This window comes from Scophthalmus maximus, chromosome 6 (assembly GCF_022379125.1).
Source record: "Scophthalmus maximus strain ysfricsl-2021 chromosome 6, ASM2237912v1, whole genome shotgun sequence".
Lineage (NCBI taxonomy): Eukaryota > Metazoa > Chordata > Actinopteri > Pleuronectiformes > Scophthalmidae > Scophthalmus > Scophthalmus maximus.
Window position 1 is genome coordinate 967,364 of NC_061520.1, and position 19,487 is coordinate 986,850.

General features: G+C 43.3%; 1 protein-coding gene across 1 annotated transcript; it reads right to left on the reverse strand.

Annotated features, from left to right (window-relative positions):
- Positions 1-215: 215 nt before the first annotated feature.
- Positions 216-19,411, reverse strand: LOC118309371 (serine/threonine-protein kinase 4-like). The gene is made up of 11 exons (XM_035631417.2): positions 19,017-19,411; positions 15,674-15,754; positions 14,973-15,101; positions 14,016-14,130; positions 13,461-13,625; positions 12,602-12,769; positions 12,242-12,379; positions 11,970-12,101; positions 11,654-11,864; positions 5,667-5,818; positions 216-2,628 (listed from the first exon to the last, which is right to left on the reverse strand). Exons 1-11 carry the CDS (start codon positions 19,061-19,063, stop codon positions 2,470-2,472), a joined length of 1,497 nt encoding a protein of 498 aa, XP_035487310.2. The 5' UTR covers positions 19,064-19,411; the 3' UTR covers positions 216-2,469.
- Positions 19,412-19,487: the final 76 nt, after the last annotated feature.

Below are 19,487 nucleotides of genomic sequence, written 5' to 3' on the forward strand. Positions count from 1 at the left end.
TTTTAAAAGTTCTTAGCTTGTTTCTATTGATGTGGAGGTTCGACTCTGATTCAGAGTCACTTCCTGATCCGGACTTTCCCGCCCAGTTTGAGTCACCTGACCAGATCATCCTGACCTCTGACCTCTACGGTCGTGGTACAGACCCAAAAGAAAGTTCCCTCATTTTTTACAGTCTATTAAAAAGAACTGTTAAAAAAAAACACAAAAGCCTCAAGTTTCCTTAGTTTTTCTTTATTAGCGGAGCAAAAAACTAAAAGACACAAACCAAACGTCAGTGACGTCAAACGTCCACCGACTGAACTTTAAGGCGGAAAACTTCAGAAAGTCTTTGACATCAGACACACGGGTCGACGGCGACGACTCGTCCAACGACCAGCGGAAATCAGAAACCACAGTTTGACCTTCGACCTGTTGGTTCAGTCTCACGTGGAAACAAACGACGTGATGACGTCGAACAGTTCATCAGCTGATATGAAACGAAACACGTGAACTGAAATGTGTAAAACAACCTGCGACTCCACGAGGAAACACAAGATGAAGAACTCGACTGTGACTCAGAAGGACTCACACACTTTGTGTTCGTTGTGCGAATTACAACCATGAACCAGAACCGTCAGGAGTTACTGAACGTTCACAGGCGTGATGAGGATGAAGTTCAGACAATCATACGTGGCATCAAAAAGAACAGTTTGTGAATAATCTCCAGTGATTACGACTCATTTCTTATCTGATGCATCAAACACCAAAACAGAATCATGCTTCAAATTTAACAACAATCAGTTATTTATTAATATTTCCCTTTTTTTCAGTCAGAAAAAAAAAACAGTTTCTATAATTAGATCTGAGCAGCAGAGTCGACAAGAAGAGGCAGAAATAATAAAAAAATAATAAAAAGTCCCTGGTGATTTTCTTGTAACACAGAAAGAATAACTTTTTTTTGTGCTCAGACAGGAAGTCACTCTGTGCATCGTCTCGTCGTCAGCTCAGAGAATCCAGCGGAACCGTGTAAACGTTCTCGTCTCCTGGACAACGAGCCGAGCGCAGAGCGGCTCACGTACAGACGTGACCTCGGAGCTCCGAGGTCGTCGACCTCTCGCTTTTGTTTGACACCCTGAGGAGTTTGATGACCCGAGGAGGAAGAGGAGTGTTTCTGAACCTGCGTATAAAAATATAAATCATCTCTTCTCTTCTGCGCCGGACATTAAATCAAATCTGTGAGGCACGTCGGGAGTGAAGTGGGATCAAACCCAAAATATGAAATCCTCTAAATAAAAGCTTTGTTGAATCTGTTCCATAAATCCGTCGACCGACGGAAAGTGAAGATTTATTAAATTCACTTCCAGACATTTTTGCTGCGTAAACAACTTCAACAATCAGTAAATTGAAACTGCAGCTTGAGATGAACGTATTAATATTCTAATTTATGCGTGTGAGTGTCAGGAGCCAAAAACTTTTCTGAAATATTGTTGCTCGTGGAGACACGGAGAAAGAAATTGATATGAAATATGAAGAGATTTGAAAACAACATGAAGATCGTCTTTACGGTTTCTGCTCATTCCCTCCGTCCACGCATGTAAACACATGATAAATGGTTTATGACACATTATAATGTAATTATTAATGTATCTGTTAACAGCTGTGAACACGACTATAGAAACATGATGAATGAAACTGTAACAAACTAGATGGTCTGTTTCCAACGACATCACACTGTGTCATAAACCATTTATTCATTAAGTTGAAGTAAAGAGTATAAAAAATAAATGTATATATATTGTTGTGTTTATGATCTGATTCATGTTTTGAGAACCACAAAGATCCAGTTTGATCCACGAGGATGAAGAAACCTCAGCTGCTCATATAAAACATTATTATTACATATCAAACAATAAACATCATCCAGACGTTAACGTGGAACTTGAGAAAAATGAAAGTGTCACGTTTGTTTTTCTAGGCAAAAGAAAATGATAAAAAGACTGTACACTGTAAAAAATAGAAAAACTGAGAACTGTGTCGAATTAAAGAAAACAAGTTTTCATGAGGAACTTGAAAAGAGAAGAAACAGGAAGCAGGAAGTGACTCTGACGAGTGGAGCCCCGTCACTGCTCCAAGAGGAAACAGGAAGTGAAAGAATCGTACCTGAAGGAAATCATCAGCGTCCATAAACACACCAGTGCACAAGATAGAAAATAAAAATAAAGAAACTCACAGATCAGCTGATGATCAAACTTTCTCCACTGACCTTCTGAGAACTGAAATCTAACTGGATCAACGTCTCATGAATCATATCTGTCAATCATATCTGTCCACAGCTCCGTGGAAGAGTCACAGTTCAGCAGACGTCCAGCGGCGGCGTCTCCTTGTCTCTACAGCAGTTATGAGGTAAAAACTAAACATTTCACAGATCTGCTGCAGAGGAAGAGGCGGAGCCGCCCGGCGTGACGAGCTCAAGAGGCTCCGCCCCCCCCCTCAGAAGTTCTGCTGCCGGCGCTTCTTGGCCTCGATGGCGTCCATGATGGGCTGCCTCTTGGCCTGGTAGCGCTGACGGATCTCCTCGATCTCCTGCTCCATCTTCGGGTCGAGGGAGGCGAGTCGCAGCCGCAGTTCCTCCACCGACCACGAGCTCATCTGGACACAAACACACGTCACATGACACGTCACAGTCCGATCGAGATGTTACACACTGGAGCTTCGACGTTTGACGTGGCTCTGGATTCTTCTGGACATTTTCGCAGATTTTCCCAGGGAATAAAGGAGAAATGGGGTGAGGTCGAATTTTCAAATTCACTTAGGAAGTTTCCTAAGGAGCTTCAACGCTTCCTTTCCTATCTCCTTTAGCAGAGGAGACACTGGATCTTCCCTTGTGAGAGTACAGAGATATACACGACCCACAATTCACTGCGGCAGCGATATTTAACGTGACGCGCCATGAACGAGCGTAAACGATTGAATCTGAAGTAGAAGAAGAAGAGTATGAATATGATCCAGATGTAAGTTACTGTTACATATGAATCATAAAACACTGAAACATGCTGATGGAGCCACTGAGGTTTTCGTAGTTCATCTTCAGAAATGTGTCGTTTCACCACGACATCAACAACATCCACCGTCATGAAGACGTCGTTTAGTCTTTTCAAAAGTCCCATGAATCCTCCTTGACCTCATGATGTTTTCTACTGAGGTCAAGGAATAGTAGACAGGAATGATGATGTTTGATGAAACATATCAGACTCTGTGAGTGAGTCTGCAGCTTCAGTTACGTCCCGTCACCTCCTGAACTCAGAACTTCTCCTCTGAGCGGATCGATCGCTACGTCCGTTAACGGACACTTGAGAAAATCTTCACCACAAACTATAAATAGCTCACTCGCGTGGCGACTCGCACCGGAGCGTCTGACGAGTGAATCTATATCCGGAGCTTTCAAACTGCGCCAGTTAGCGACATGTCTTCAACCCTCAGGTCTCAGATCTGGAACCGGAGGGTTTCACCTCCCGCGGCTTTTACCAGCAGGATATTTATTACCCACAAATCAATGGGGCTAAAATAACACTGGCGCCTCGGGGCAGGGTCAGAGTGGAACCTCCAATCCGGATTTATTAAATATTCCCTCAGTGATCAAAGGAGCTTGTTTACACACAACTTCTTTCTTTATGTTCCATAATGAAGCTTCATGAAAATGCTTCTTATTATGCTGGAGTTTTATTTCAATAAATTTAAAATTTTTTATCAACAACAATTATTTGCCAAATGTTGAACATTAAGATCAACGGTATGAAAATGGATCTGAGCAACAACTGAAAGCTCAGATACTTTATCCATATCCATATCTGTCGAGCTCTAGTTTTTATCTTTCCTTTTAAAAACATATTGTTTTATTGTTTCCACTATCAGACGCTGTAACTCTGCAGTTGACTGTAGAGCTGCAGAAGAACACTTAGCCTCATTAAACATTTAGCATTTGAGCTAACAGCTGACAAACTGCTCTCATGCCCCCCCCCCGCCTCTCCCCCTCCCTCCATATTAACATATTAAAACAGAGGGTTGATGAAATACTGACAGTAAATGTGGGAATTCTACGATAATCAAGTAAAACATCAGCCTGTGATCAGCTTCCTGTTCAGGATAATAATTAAACATCTGGTGGCTAAATATAAAAATATCAGAGTGGACGGATCTAAAATTAAAGCACGTCAACACGACGCTGCTTCACGTTTTCAAAGAACAAAGAAGAAATTCAGTTTCTATCTTCACATTTACATATTCAAGTCTGATGGAAGAATAAATCCCCCGAGTGGGATTTGTGTCGTCAAGACGATGAAAATCTGCCGACATGATACTGGTATATATATATATATCTATCATATATACAAATATTTGCATCTTTGTCTGATGAAAATGTTTATTTTAAAGAATAAAAAAATGCAGAAAAGATGAGCATTTATGTTTAAAGTTTAAGTTAAAAATGTTTTTATTTTCTTACTATTATTTTAAGTTCTATATATTTGTAGCATTTTTTATTTATAGTTATTTATAAAAGGTGTATGCTTAAATTAAAAAAAATATCAAGTCTCAGTTACTTTTCTCTGTCAAAAGGGTTTGATAACGATATATATATATATATATACACACCAGCCTATAAATTGTGGACGGATATATTTGACTATCTGATCTCTGTATCAGCACCGATTCCAAATATCAATAATCAGACGTTTGTGCATTAAGTGTAATGAGACTGAAAAACTGAGCACGGAGAGAAATTAGGATTGACGGCAAATGGCCTTTTTTTTATTTTATAAAGTTTTAATGATCAATCCATCGCTGATCTTTGACACAGCAAGGAGAGACACACCTACTGTGTGTGTGTGTGTGTGTGTGTGTGTGTGTGTGTGTGTGTTTAAGTATTAACGATCCAGGAGAACATGAGTGAGAATCAGGGTCAGACGGCGGATAACTGTCACTGTGTGTTAGTTTCACATCGTCACAATCACGCACACACGCACCAAGTTTTGTTCTTCTCAATAATCCAAACCATCAGCGTGGTCTGAGTACGTGAAGCAGAGCTGTGGTCGAGTGGTCTGCTGACAGAAACCACCTCCGTTTTAAAAGGGTCACATGATTAATAATTCATAATTCATAATTAATTGCAGCAGCAGAGATTTGTTCTGTTGAAACGTCCTGGAGCAACAATCTGCTCCGCCTCACTGCAGCTGGACGAACACGTTCTGAACAGACACGTACCACTGACAATAATTTAATGTTACAACTAATATAAAATGTACTTATGAAATGACCTATTGTGACCTTTAACAGTGTGATCTGAAGAACGCAGAGAGGCCTCGAATTCTAATTATTTTAAACGATTTCTGAATTCCGTGACATATCATTGGTCCTCACAGGAAACAGGACGAGACCTGGTCTGTTCAATAGAGCAGAAATACAACAATCAAACTTGACAAAAGATGAAGACTGAACCACATTATTCCAGGAATCGTCATCGGGGGGCGACACACGGTTTGGGAACATCTCAGGAGACATTATGCCACAACACCCACAGCAGCTAAAGCCTGGATTTATGGTGATTTTCTCGCATTATCACAATTGTAAAATAAGAATTTCATGAGCAGTGAGTGACGTGTTTATGTTGCCACACGTGTCCTGTAACTCACCACCTCCAGGTCTCCGTCAGCCGGCCGTCTGCGGTTGTCTGCGTTGTTGTCTCCTCGTCCTCCGGCGTCGTTGTGGCTCTTCGCCTCCTCCTCTTTCTGCTCAAAGAATTCCATGAAGGACGGTTTGGTCGGCTGCATCGTCTCGTCTCTCCCTGGAGAACACACACAGCAGGTAACAGGAATGTGTTTACAGAGCGACATACTGTAACTCAGCAGAAAACATATTTATCTTATATAATAAGTTTAATATCTCATCGAAGAGACGAGCCTTCAGCCAACAGCGTGATCCAACAGGCTCCGTGAACGAAGACGAACTTCACAATCAGTGTAAGAGCAGGATTGGCAGAGAGAGTCGAGCTAAATCAATATTATACAGACTAAACATTAACAGTGACATGTTTTAAAAAAATGGAATTCATGGCCTTTCAGCTCATGTCCACAATCAACTCCATTATGAGGAGGAAGCTTCTGGTGATTAAATTCTCAAACTGCCCGTCGATTTAATTCAGTTTAATAATCAACCACGTTTATGTAAACTGTAAGTTTAGCGTTGAAGCTACGAAACAAACTCTGAGGGAGAATTTGTTCCGGAGGTTTGTTGCAGCTGCAGAAGTCGACAAGACTGAAAGACACAGCAAGAAATCTCAGTTATTTCCCTCTGACCTGAGACAAACACCCATCTGGACAGTTGTGTGCATGAGTATGAACAACTAAATAATAAATGCAACCATTAATGCACAGCTGAGATAAAACACAGCAGGATTATACAAGTGTGTAGAGACAAAGCTCCTCACTGGACAAACCCTCCTGAGTCCTCGAGTGGAGCAGATCAATGAGTTAGATTCATGACTTTAATAATGTCTTACTGACGCTGCAGTTTCCACTTGTATAGGATGAACACGTCGGACAACACCTACCATTTCACCTTTTACCTACCACCTTCCCCCTTATCACCTACCACCAATCACCATCACCTCCCACCTACCATCTATCCCCTTCATCCTATCCCCTACCATCTATCCCCTACTCCCTTCCACCTACCCCCTATCACCTCCCACCTACCACCTACCATCTATCCCCTACTCCCTTCCACCTACCCCCTATCACCTCCCACCTACCACCTACCACTTATCCCCTTCATCCTATCCCCTACCATCTATCCCCTACCCCTACTCCCTACCACCTATCCCCTACCATCTATCCCCTTCCACCTACCCCCCATCACCTCCCACCTACCACCTACCATCTATCCCCTACCCCCTATCACCTACCACTTAGAGCTGACAACTCATTCTGGACTTTCTCCTGTGTTTCATATTAAAGATGGTCATTTGACTCTACTGGGCGGAAACTCTGAAGTCGTACCAAAAGGAAATTGCAGCTGGTTTATGTGTCCGCTTAAAAATCCAGCTATGGTCAATAATCAGGTTATACAACTGGACAATTACTGGAATTGTGACTCAGAGATGAGCCGTTGTGATGTACGTCTCTTCTGTTTGCTCTCTGAAAAAGAAAACAAGAATCCAGGAGGTGGAAACGTGTTTGTTTTTTTGAACGCGGCACATTCTGATTCTCATAGTGACTGGGCAGCAGAGATGAAATCCAGGATGCCAGATTTAGCCGCCGCTGAGCCACAGCTGCAAACTCACAGAAGCTCGGAGGATCCTCGGGGTCGCTCAGCGTTATCTTTAGCTAAATGCCCTAAAACACGCAAGAGTGTTTCTACACGTGACATATTAACGGAAACACCAACAGCAGCTCTTCAATTATTCAGCCACTACGAGCTGCCAGAGATTCTGTCTGTGAGACTCCGGTGGAGGACGAACTCTGTGTGATGGAGAACACGTCCTCAGTTTCCTCTCCCATCCCGTATGGAAGCTTCTGCCTTCATCGATGTTTCCTTCTATCTGTTTACAATCTATTCAATCTATAACTCTTGTTCTCCAATAACTGTGTGTATATATATCTATCTATATATACAACAATACTGTTGTTTATTCTTCCTTTCTGCTGCCAGTTGCCTCCGCACTCCATCACGCTGCCAATATCACGGAGCTCAGAGACGTTCTGTGTTTAAGAAAAACAGCTGCAGTTTTTCTCTCAACATAATCAGATGAAAGGTCAGAAATATTTTTCAACCATGTGATGATGCGCCTTTGATTCCAGTTTGGTAACATGACCAATTATCTGACTGGACAAAGGCTCGTTCCTGCGAACTGTGACCCGCTGGTCTCTGTCGGTTGCTACGCCAACGCCATGTGGAGGCAAAGCGAGCGTGCGAGCAGAACGTTTGACCAACAGATGAGACGATCAACCAGTTCTCCACTTAAGATCTTCACAATCTCTCAGTTGTGTAACTTGACTGGTGACGTTAGTGATCGGCCGCAAACATCGTTCTTTACTTGTATCGGCATCGACCGCGCGGCTGCTACGTTTGCCGATAGTTTTTCCCGGCATTATTTACAGACAGGCAGTCTGAATCGGTCATCGGCATCGGCCCTAAAAAGCCCATATCTGTCGATCCCTAGTTGACGTGTTGAGATTCAAACGAGCTTCTTCTCTTCCCACAGAGCCACGACGTGAGGACGTGTTGGAGCCGTACGTATATTTAAATGTGTGAACTTCTGAGACATGGTTCTTCACTTAGAACCTACGAGTAAAAACATGAAGTAGAGAGCTTTGACAGAAATAAGGAGCATGTGATCTGTTCCACCTGTACATTAATCTGTTGCCTTGTTTATAAGTTTTATAACATCCACTGTGGACATTTTAAATAAATTACTTTTCCCCCTCAAAGCATTTGTGAAATGAGGATGAGGAGCTGAGTGACGCAGCAAAACTCACGAGATTCAGTTCAGTCTTTAATGTAATTATCTCAGTCGCTGTCACGCCCACACACCTTCTTCTCCTAATAAATCGATTCTCAGGACTTTGGTCCTTCGTCAGTTTTCCACATGGTGATGGGGGAATGGAAACGAAGAGGAAGTGCTCTGATCTTTTTACTGGACGCGTACGTGCTGCTGAAAGGTTCAGAGACGTTGAACAACCAGAACCGCTCGGATCAGACACCGGCCAATCAGATCCATGATCACCTCCCAGCAGGAAGTGGACATGTTTGTGTTTAATGTGGAACCAGGTTGTGAACACATGGTGAAGATGCTGTTGGCGTTGATGCTTTCTTCTGCCCACAGTCACGGAGGTGCAGGTCTGAGGCAGAGTGGCCTCTGGAGAGGAGCCATCTGCTGCGGCAACTCCCCAAAACAAAATTAAACTTTAATAAAGCACAGAGAGCCGAGAGGCCGGGACAAAGAGCCATTCAATCTTTCTGACTGGAACTCAAATACAAAGAGGCTTTTAGAAAATACACTAAAACGCTCATCGTGCCGTTTGTACTCGCAGATGGTGTAAAGGCTTCGTTCACCGAGCGTTTAAAGGATGACAGAACGCTGTCGAGCCTCAGAGACGCTTGATTTTAATAATTTAAGTCGACAAAATGGTTCCGTCTACATGCGTTTAAAACAACCAGCGGACAGTTTGAACCAGCTCTCGTCAGACTGCTGCTCGTGTGACAGACACCATGCTGCAGGTTTCTGTCGCTGGAGAAAGTGAAACCCTAAAAATATCTGAGCTCAGCTGCAATAAATGTCTGAAGTGATATTTCAAAAGGCATCACACTCTCGTTCTCTCATGAAGAGACGTCACAGATGCTCTGTGGCAAAAAACAAAACAAAGTGGCGTCTGCGACTTGAACGGTGAAGAAGCAGCAGGAGAATTTAAAAACAGATCTTGAGAACGCGGAGCCTGAGTCCAAGTGTCGAGGTGTCGCCCGTGAACCGGAGCGTCTGAAGTGTTTTCACTTCTGATATCGGACGAGAGTAAAACATCTGCTCAGGAGCAGTGTGTAACTTTAAAAAATTTCATTGAAGATCATCCTCTGTACTTTCGATACTATGGAAAATTAAATTGATTGAGATCATATTGTTTTTAAACACGTGGTACTGGAACGAAATGTCACTTCCTGTTGCCAGGCCCTCTGCTTCTTCGCCCGGTCACGATACAAATAGCAACTACGGTTTGATCCGCCATTTCTGACGCAACGTCAGGACGTCAGTGACCACAGTGACGGAGGATGACAACAAATCAGACGAAAGCTTTGTAATGACAAAATGAAAAGTAGCAAAAGAAAAGAAAAAGTACTGATATGACGAATGAATCGACTGAGTAGTGAGCAATTCATTTTCTGTTGAACTAATTGAGAAAATTTGGGATTGATTTTCTGAATTAGTATATATATATTATTAGTATAGTATTAGTATATATATATTAACAGTCCTGGCGGTGAGCGAGTCGTGGAGGTAGTGAAGAAGACGAGGACGGAGAGGGATCGAGGGGTTTGTGGCTCATCAGTGCAGATTAAATGGCTTTTTACTTTTCTGGAACGTTCAGACAGAATCAATGATCTAATACGTTGTCTGGATTCTTCCGACCAGCGTCACACACACTCACACACACACACACACACACACACACACAGCAGAGATACACACAGACACAACTGCAGAACACTAATGTGATTATGAATCTAAATGTTCCAGTGTTAATGCAGTTTGAACTGCAGATCCATGATAACTCAATAGTGGGACATCAGACAGGAGACATCGGAGAGGAGTGTGTGTGTATGTGTGTGCGCGCGCAGCTGAATAAATCTGAATAAAGCCATAAGGAAGATTTCTTCTACTCTTCCACACGAGTCTAAATCGGCCTGATCGATGAGCTGAGGTGTGGAGTCTCATGTTCCTCTGCAGACGGCTCATCGCCCCGGTGGTTCAATCCCCAGCACTCAACAGCGCACTGCATTGTGGGAACCCCCCCCCCAGTGACCATGGAAATGCTGTTAATGCTGCCGACATACATCTCCTGAGCTGTGGTGTCGGAGTTCAGACACCAAGACCGAAGCTTCTCTTTGTCCGACACTTAATAACACGTGATTACATTAACCCTGATGTCTATAGGAACCAGCACATTACAGGCTCTCCTGGACTCAGAGGTGTGTGTGTGTGTGTGTGTGTGTGTGTGTGTGTGTGTGTGTTTCCTCTGCACCACTCTGTGACACGGAGAGAAATCCCCTCAGAGATGCTCACATTTTTTTTTATCAACGTGAAAGATTTAAGGTCTCAACGTCTCACTGACACGTCTCTGATCTGCAGGTCGTTTAACTGGACCTGAGCCTCATGAATGGAATGAAGTACAAACCTGTGACATCATATCTTTAATATGTTTTAACATCGCTAATGTTGAGTGTTCATTGTTTCTCTTTCTGTACTCGAGTCTGTGTTCTCAGAAGAGAGAAGAGAAAACCTCACAGGCTCCCTGATGACAAGATGTTGTTCTAATACGGTTGTTTAGATCAGGAATTTAAAGTTACTGTGTGAGAATGAAATGTATTTGCCTTTAAAGGTTGTAGATTTTAGACTTAATAATGTTGAACGCATCATTCTCTCTGAGACTAAAGCAGAAACTCTCTGAAGATCTGAAGAACAAAACCTCGTCCACACTGTCGGAGGAAACAGCACGTAAATAAATAATCATTATTTGCTATTTTAAAACACACACACACACACACACACACACACACACGTAACTGATGGACACACGTCGCCCTCTACTGGAGAAACACCTACACTATTTGACCACAGTGAAAACTGATGTTTGTGTCGATTCATAGAACCTTTCTCAGGTTTGAAGAAATAAAGATGAAACATTAGAAAATAAAGTAAGTTGACCAAGTTGAACTGTATCGTGACTTAAATTCTCTTAACTTCCTGATTCCTCTTCATCTGACGTGATGACTCGTGTGTGTGTGTGTAACAGATTTCTACACATGTATTTCATTACTATTATTTACTCAGGACAGGAAGTAGGAAGTATAAAGTTAACTCCTCAATAAAAAGGCTAAATTAGATTTGATCAGATGGAGAACTTCTTACTTTTCATTGTCCCGGCTTCTTCATCGTCCTCGTTGTCGGAGTTGATGACCATGGTTCCCAGCTGCAGCACCATGGTGCCCGTGTCCTCGTGCTCGATCATGGTCCGCGCCGTCCCACCCAGCGAGCCCGCCAACGAGCCGCCGGCCCGGATGGTGGCGGAGTCTCCCGTCCCCGCCCGCACCATGGTCCCCTGGTCGACCTCGTCCTCGTCCTGAAAGAGCAAATATTAATCTCACTTTCAACCCGGTTTTTATTCATATCAATGATCCCAGTCACACCAGGAGAACGACGGACGTGGCACAGAGAAAGTCTGTACCGAGTTGTCGTCGTCTTCTGCGTCCTGCTCTCGCTGCTCCGCCTCCTCTTCTCTCTTCAGCTTGATCTCCATGGCGTCTGTGATCAGCGCTCGCAGGACGGAGCTGGACTTGGCCGACTTGACGAAGGGATGCTGAGGGAGCGACACGCGATGACGACAGAAAGAGATACATTATACTGATGAGAAGAGAAACGAGACAACGACACACACACATGCACTCATACCAGCAGTTGAAGCTGAATTTGAAACGCTTTTCATGTACACAGTCTCACCTGTAACAGTTGCGTGGCCGTCGCTCTGTTCTCTGGGTTCTTCACCAGACACTGGCCGACAAATTCTTGGAATGCTGGCGACCACAGGTCCGGGTTCCGAAATGTCGGAGGAGGGTTGTTGGGAATCATGAAGATGGCCTGGAGCAGGAAAATGAGATTCAGTACAGAGAGCTGGTCGTCCTGGACATCCAGCACTGGTTGAGGCAACATGATCGGTTGTACAGTAGATTCAGATTTCCCTTTCCTCTGACAGTGGCAGATATTTAACCCTCCCAACATCTTCACACACAGAACTTCGTCTTATAAAAAGCCTTTCAACCTGTTTCCCTTTAAACACGGACAAGAAACACACTCGCTCACCCTCATGGGGTGAATGTCGGCGTAGGGCGGCTTCCCCTCGGCCATCTCTATCGCCGTGATGCCCAGAGACCAGATGTCGGCCACGCAGTTGTAGCCGATCTCCTGAATGACCTCCGGAGCCATCCAGAACGGCGTGCCGATCACCGTGTTCCTCTTCGCCATCGTGTCCTGAGGATCAGAGCAGAGAGATGTTTCTCAGTCAAACGTCTACTGAGGCGCTGAGAGAATAAACTGGGAAAACACTCGCTGGTGTCGGAGTTAAAAAAAAATAACTGTAACAGTTTTTATTTCCCCTTAAAGACCATCAGGAAAAAGGTATCTCAGGATTTGGGTTATCTCAGGTATCAATCTCAGGTATTGATCTTTGAAGAATTCCTTTTTGCTATCAACTAATAGTATGTTTCCGTTTTACGGCCAATAAACAGAAAAACCTCCACAAAAATTCAAAAAAGACATTTCACAGAAAAAATAAAAAGAAACATGAATATAACATTACAAAAGAGAAATAATAAGAAAGAAAGAAAAAAAATTAAACCAAAGAATAAACAATATATATAAAATGGGAACACATTTTAATGAAAGAGAAATAAAACACATAAATAAATTGAAAATAAAAAAATGACAGCAAGAAATGAAAGACATTAATAATTGCTCACAAGTACGACACAACAACTTCAAACGTGTCTATTTGACATAATGAGTCTTTTTCTCTGTAAACAATAAAATTAATCAATTCTGACATCACTGTTATAAATAACATCCGCTCCTACAGGACACGTCAAAGTGTTTACTGTGATAAAGTAAATTACAGCTGCACACGCTGATTTTAATATCATATATTTTTTAAATCTTTTCTCACTGTGAGTTGTCCAGCGACTCCGAAGTCGGCCAGCTTGGCCTGACCCTCCGAGTTCAGCAGGATGTTTCCCGCCTTGATGTCTCTGTGGATCTTCCTCATGAAGTGGAGATGCTCTAAACCCTTCAGGGTCGACTGCACGATGGAGGCGATCTCCTCCTCCGTCAGCTACACACACACGCGCACACGCACACACACACACACACACACACACCAGTCAGGATACATCACTTTGACCTTCATCACGTCCCAGGATTCACCTCCTCCTCCCTGATCCGACTCCACTGACTCCTGGTCCAGTCCTGCATCCTTTACAGAATCCTCCGCCCTCACCTGTGAATCCCTCCATGATGCCCTGTCTGACCTCCTGACCTGTGTGACCTCCCCACCTCATCCTGGAACAACCTCCACCCACTGGAGCTCTCGCTCTGCTAATGTTTTTGTTTTTTGTAGCTAAGGGTGGCGGCGCTCTAGCGCCATCTATTGGCCAGCCACCACTGATTTACTCTACAAACAATGTGCATACGAGTGTGTGCGTGCGTGTGATTGTTACATTACCGTCTTGTTGCGTAGTCTGATGATGTCCGACACGGATCCAGCCCCACAATATTCCATGACGATCCACAGGTCACTGTTCTTGAAGTAACTGCCGTAGTATCGCACCACGTAAGGACTGGACACAGACGTGATGCAGTTTATTAATGATGAACAGTTTAATATTGTGTTTGTGTGTTAGTTAAGAACATCCTGCCACCAAGTTGGCACGGAACATAACATGATGCTCTCATGAGGCTGTGGGAAGATTCACCGTCTGAACAAGTTAAAGTTCACAAAACTCCCATTATTGTGCAAAAACCAGAATCTTCAACCCTTTTCTTTACAACTGTGGTCTCAGAGAATCAAACTAAAGTGGTCGGGGTTTTTCTTTTTGTCCGTGACAACAGGTTCACTGAACAAGTAAAAGTGTCTCCGGACAATTAAATTAAGAATGTTTTAATATTTGAAGCTTTTGGTTTTTAAATTATAATCACCAGGAGGAGCTGGTGACGGTGAAGATCAATCTGATCAGCTGATGACATCGTCGCTCACATCGATACTCGGCGTCGTGTCGACACACAAGGTTTTAAAGTGAAACTGAAACTGACTCTGACAATGTTTGGAACATTGTATCAAGTTAAAAACTTGATTTTGTGAAGACTTGGTATATTCATCATGAAGTGTTTCTCCCCAACAGCCTTCTTGTCTGCAGGACGTGGGCGGAGTCAACCTTTGAGAAACCCCATAACATGACAAATGTTTGTGATTCTTGTTTCCAGAGGTTGAAAACATTTACAGAGTCACTGTGGATGAAAATCATCTCCCTGATAGAAGCAGTGTTTGTTAAGTGTCATGAGTTTCATATGATAAAACATAAACTTCAGTAAAATGATAAAAAATAATAAACAGTACCCAGAACTCAGTGCTCTCTGACAGAGGACAGATTACAGACGGGAGGTCGTCCACCTGCTGTCGTACCTGTTGCACTGCTGCATGATGGAGATTTCTTTAATGATCTCCTGGAGGTCCGACTCCACAGGAACCTGCTTGATGGCCACGATCTCGCCCGTCTCTTTATAGTTCGCTTTGAACACGCTGCCGTACGAGCTGCAGACACATACCAGTTAATATTAATATAATGAGAAATAAGGGCACATGAAAAAGAAAGTTTGCGCGCGCGCGCGCGCACACACACACACACACACACGCACACACACGCACACACACACACACGAAACAGGAAGTGTGGTTGAGACAGGAAATGAAGAGGCAGTGTTTATGTTGATAAGCAGCGGAGGAGGAGCTTTATTTAAACGCCGAGGAGGCGGAGAGAGAGAAAGAGAATCTACAGAAAGAAGAGTTGATTCATAAAATTGTTAAAGTTTCCCTCCAGTTACATTTTAACGTATATAAAAATAATCTGCTCTGCCTAATATTTAGTTTAACATTGTTTACCTCTGAAATGTGTCTGAAACCATTCACTCTCTCTCCCTCTCTGAGGAATTCTAAAACTATGAATATTCATGATATGCAAATAACACAGGCCCCGCCCAGCACAGCGGGTGGACAGGGACTTTAACGCAGGCAGCAGAGAGATCTGTCAGGACCGTGACAGATGATGAGAGGGGGGCGTGGCCTCTTCTGATCTGACTGGCGGGTACGACGTCACGATGACTCACCCTTCGCCCAACTTCTCCAGGACGTCGAACACTTCCTCCGGCTGCTTGGTGAGACTGTCCTCGCTCAGCTTCTTCAGCTGCCTGTCAATCCAGAAACAATCAAAAAGTTTAACCTTAAAATAAGAATGATCGTTTCCATTGATCTGCCAATCATCTCCTTGATTATTACAGAAGTCCAGAGTCTGAGGTGACGAGCTACAGATCTGTGGTTTGAACGTTCACAAAGATTTAAAAAAAAAGCTTCGGTCAATAACCTGAATAAGATAATTTGGTTGATTGATTGTTTAAGATCAATCGCGCTCTTTTTCTAATCCCTGGTTAATCCCCCAACAGAAGTTTTAGCAATTCCTAAATCCATATTTACTCATAGAGAACAGTTGACAGATGGAGTAGGGACAAATAACAAATTTGACAAAAATGAACACCGATTCATTTGTTGCTGAATATTTACACAGATCTTTTTTCTATTTTCAGTAACCTATTGTAAACCCCAGAAAAGTTTAACTGCAAAAAACTCTTTAAGGCTTTAATAAGATCTAAACCGTGTCACCAACAGCTATTCTCCACCAGTCTCTATGATCTGGACGTGTGGAGATAATAAATCAGAAGCAGATGGAATATTTCATTCTTATTTTGGATGAACTGTAGAGGGGTAAGAAACAAAAGCCTCTTTCAGACAAGAATAGTCTCAAACAAAAATAGATTTGTGTCCCAGATGCGTCGCTCTTCAGCTGATCACAGGAGGAAATATCAAATCAAGGTGCTGATTTCTGTTCTGCATCACAAAGACTTCTGGGTAAATCTAGTAACGCCTTCATACGATATATAATTCAAACCAGACGTGTTTGTATGTTGCATTGTACGTACAGTATATTGTTTGGGGCGTAGTTTTTTGTTACTGTTTTCTTGACAGTAGATGATGGGGAGTAGTAAAACATGTGGGGAGAGGTTATGACCTTCAACAGAGGTCGGGCCGCGTTCAATTTCAAAGGACTCGCATCTCGTCAAAAGTTGCCCAGGCAACGGGACGGAGGTCAAGACGACGAGGGACGACTGTGGTGACGGCCGCGGGCAACCGGCCCGGGGGTTCGACGCCGAGCCACAAGCCACAGAAGACGTTAAATGATCTTCTACAGTCGCAGCCCATAATCTGCAACTGTGTGTTTCATATCTGCAGCGGCTCAAAGTACAGAACCAAATGTTTACATTACTAAATTTATTTTTTGTCCCATGATTCCCCTCCGCTCCCGTTCTCTTACTCTTCAAGAGTTTCTATTTTGGAAAAGGAATTCAGTCACGTCTGACTCCGACGCTCAGAGTAAAGTTCTTCTTCTACGACGAGTTACAGACTCACTGTGGTTAGATACATATAAACAATAAAGTTCTCCTGGATCTTCTGAGTCCTCACATTTATTACGTTCAAACTACATTTCAAAAACAGAAAAAAAAAATCCAAAGACGCACAATTAGCATCTTTCGTTTCACTCGCCCGAGTTGCAGCGTTTCAACTTGAGCTAAATATTTTGTGTAACGCGATGTCGCGGAAGCATTTGACTGGTACTTCATACCTACATTAAGAGTTATCCATACAAGTTATATAAAGCTCAATAGCCGATGTGCGTCTCCTGCTCCGTGGACAAACTGAATTCCTGCTTCGTCAACAAAAAAAACCCTCAGACGAGAGCTGATGAGGAAACAGTGAGTGAACACGATAACGAGTGAGCTTCGTCCTGATGAGGGACAGAACAGGAACAGGTCAGTTCACACACACACACACACACACACACACACACACACACACACACACACACACACACACACGCACGCACGCACGCGCGCACGCACGCGACCTGACCAACCAGTTTCTACATGAAACAGTAAATGTGTTTTTAATGACTCTATGTGACTCGTTGAGATGATTTTTACAATCTGAGTTTGTCATTCTGAGCATCACTGTTGTTACGGTGACTTGAACGGGGGTTCGTGGTGTTTTCCCACGGTTGACCTGTTAACTTAATAAACTTCCACTCTGATTCACTTTCACTTTCTTGCGCGACGGGCGGAGCTTTACGGACTCCAGACAGTTCGTAGGGTTCCCACACATGCCACGTTATTTCATTTTTTAGAGTCATTTTTAGCGTCTGTTTGCTGCTTTTCACGTCACAAATCACCTCAGTGTAGTTTGTACACTACAACCTATCAACTACCACAGTATCACTCTTTCCAGTGGCCTAATTGTCCTGCCACAAAAAGCGTGACTGTGGTCGCTGACGTCTGTCACGACCGTTACCAGAGCAACAACCCACCACGCGAGACCTCATCACGTCTCCACGCGACCCACGCGTTACCTGATGAACATCCAGCAGCTATTGTTTAGTTGTTTTGGATCTTTGGAGTCAGACGCTGATATTACCCATAAAAGATATTCAGATACCCACATACATATACACACATGCACATATATTTATATATATATATATATATTTATATATAGATAAGAAAATACAATTTGCCAATGATTCCTAAGATGTCGTTATCAAACCCTTGATATTTGATGAAATATATTATATTGTGATTCTAGTAGAGCTGCAACAGTTAATCGATTCATCGATTAGTAATCAACTACTAAATTAATCATCAACCCTTTTGATAATCGATTAATCGGTTCAAGTAGTTTTTATGAAGAAAAAAAATCTGAATTCTCTGATTTCATCTTCTTCCATGTTCTGGTTTCTTTGCTCCTCTGTGACAGTGAACTGAAGATCTTTGTGTGCGTGAACAAAATAAATCATCATGTTGAGGTTTTGAGAAACACGATCGACACTTTTCACCATTTTATGAACCAAACAACTGATCGATTAATCAACAGATTAATCAATAACGAATATAATCGTAATGAATATAATCATTAATCAACAGACTAATCAATAATGAATATAATCGTTAGTTGCAGCCTTAGTTTCTACAACAGTAGAAAGTTATTAGAACCTTTATCAAGGAGGATTTGTGTATTAGATTCCATTAATGTATTATCATTATTAATGATAATGCTTAACCCCTTCGCTGACTGTACACGATGATGATGAAGAGGAACAGTGTTCATCTGTGTGTGTGTGTGTGTGTGTGTGTGTGTGTATGTGTGTGTGTGTGTGTGTGTGTGTGGATGATCTGATCATCAGTGTGTATGTGTGTGTGTTGATGATCTGATCATCAGTGTGTGTGTGTGTGTGTGTGTGTGTGTGTGTGTGTGTGTGTGTGTTGATGATCTGATCATCAGTGTGTGTGTGTGTGTGTGTGTGTGTGTGTGTGTGTGTGGATGATCTGATCATCAGTGGGTCGTTACCTCCGCGGGGGGTGGATCCTCATCTGGACTTTGTCCTTGTTCTCCATCTTCTCCCTCCCGCTCACTTCCTGTCGCTCTTCTCACGAGTCTGTTTTCTGTTGTTCTGTTTTCTTCCTCTCGAACTTCACTCCGACAGTTTGTCACGACACCGTCCGCTAGCAGCGGTTAGCATCAGTTAGCTCGCTCAGTCACCGCCGCTGGGGGTGAAGGGGGGAGACACAGCACCACGTCCCGTCACGGTCCAGAGAGACGAGGCCGACACGGTGAGCAGACTCCGGGCAGCGGCCGGGTCCTCCCCGCCCGGTTCATCCTGGACAACCGTGTGGACTGAGAAGACGAACCGCTCGGTGCTGCGCCGCCGCCACCTCCAGAGAGAAGAACCCGGAAGCGAGGAGGGAGGAGGGGGCGGAGCGGACAAAGACTGCAGTACCGGGGAGCGGCCGGAGGGGGCGCCGAAGACACGGGCACACT

What these genes read in the sequence shown, in the direction of transcription:
- LOC118309371 (XM_035631417.2), bottom strand. Translation starts at nt 19,063, where the DNA reads ATGGAGAACAAGGACAAAGTCCAGATGAGGATCCACCCCCCGCGGAG. An exon ending in CGGCCACGCAACTGTTACAG is followed by an intron (nt 12,102 to 12,241) that starts GTGAGACTGTGT and finishes TCGCTCCCTCAG; the next exon opens with CATCCCTTCGTCAAGTCGGC. An exon ending in CAGAAGACGACGACAACTCG is followed by an intron (nt 11,865 to 11,969) that starts GTACAGACTTTC and finishes TTGCTCTTTCAG; the next exon opens with GACGAGGACGAGGTCGACCA.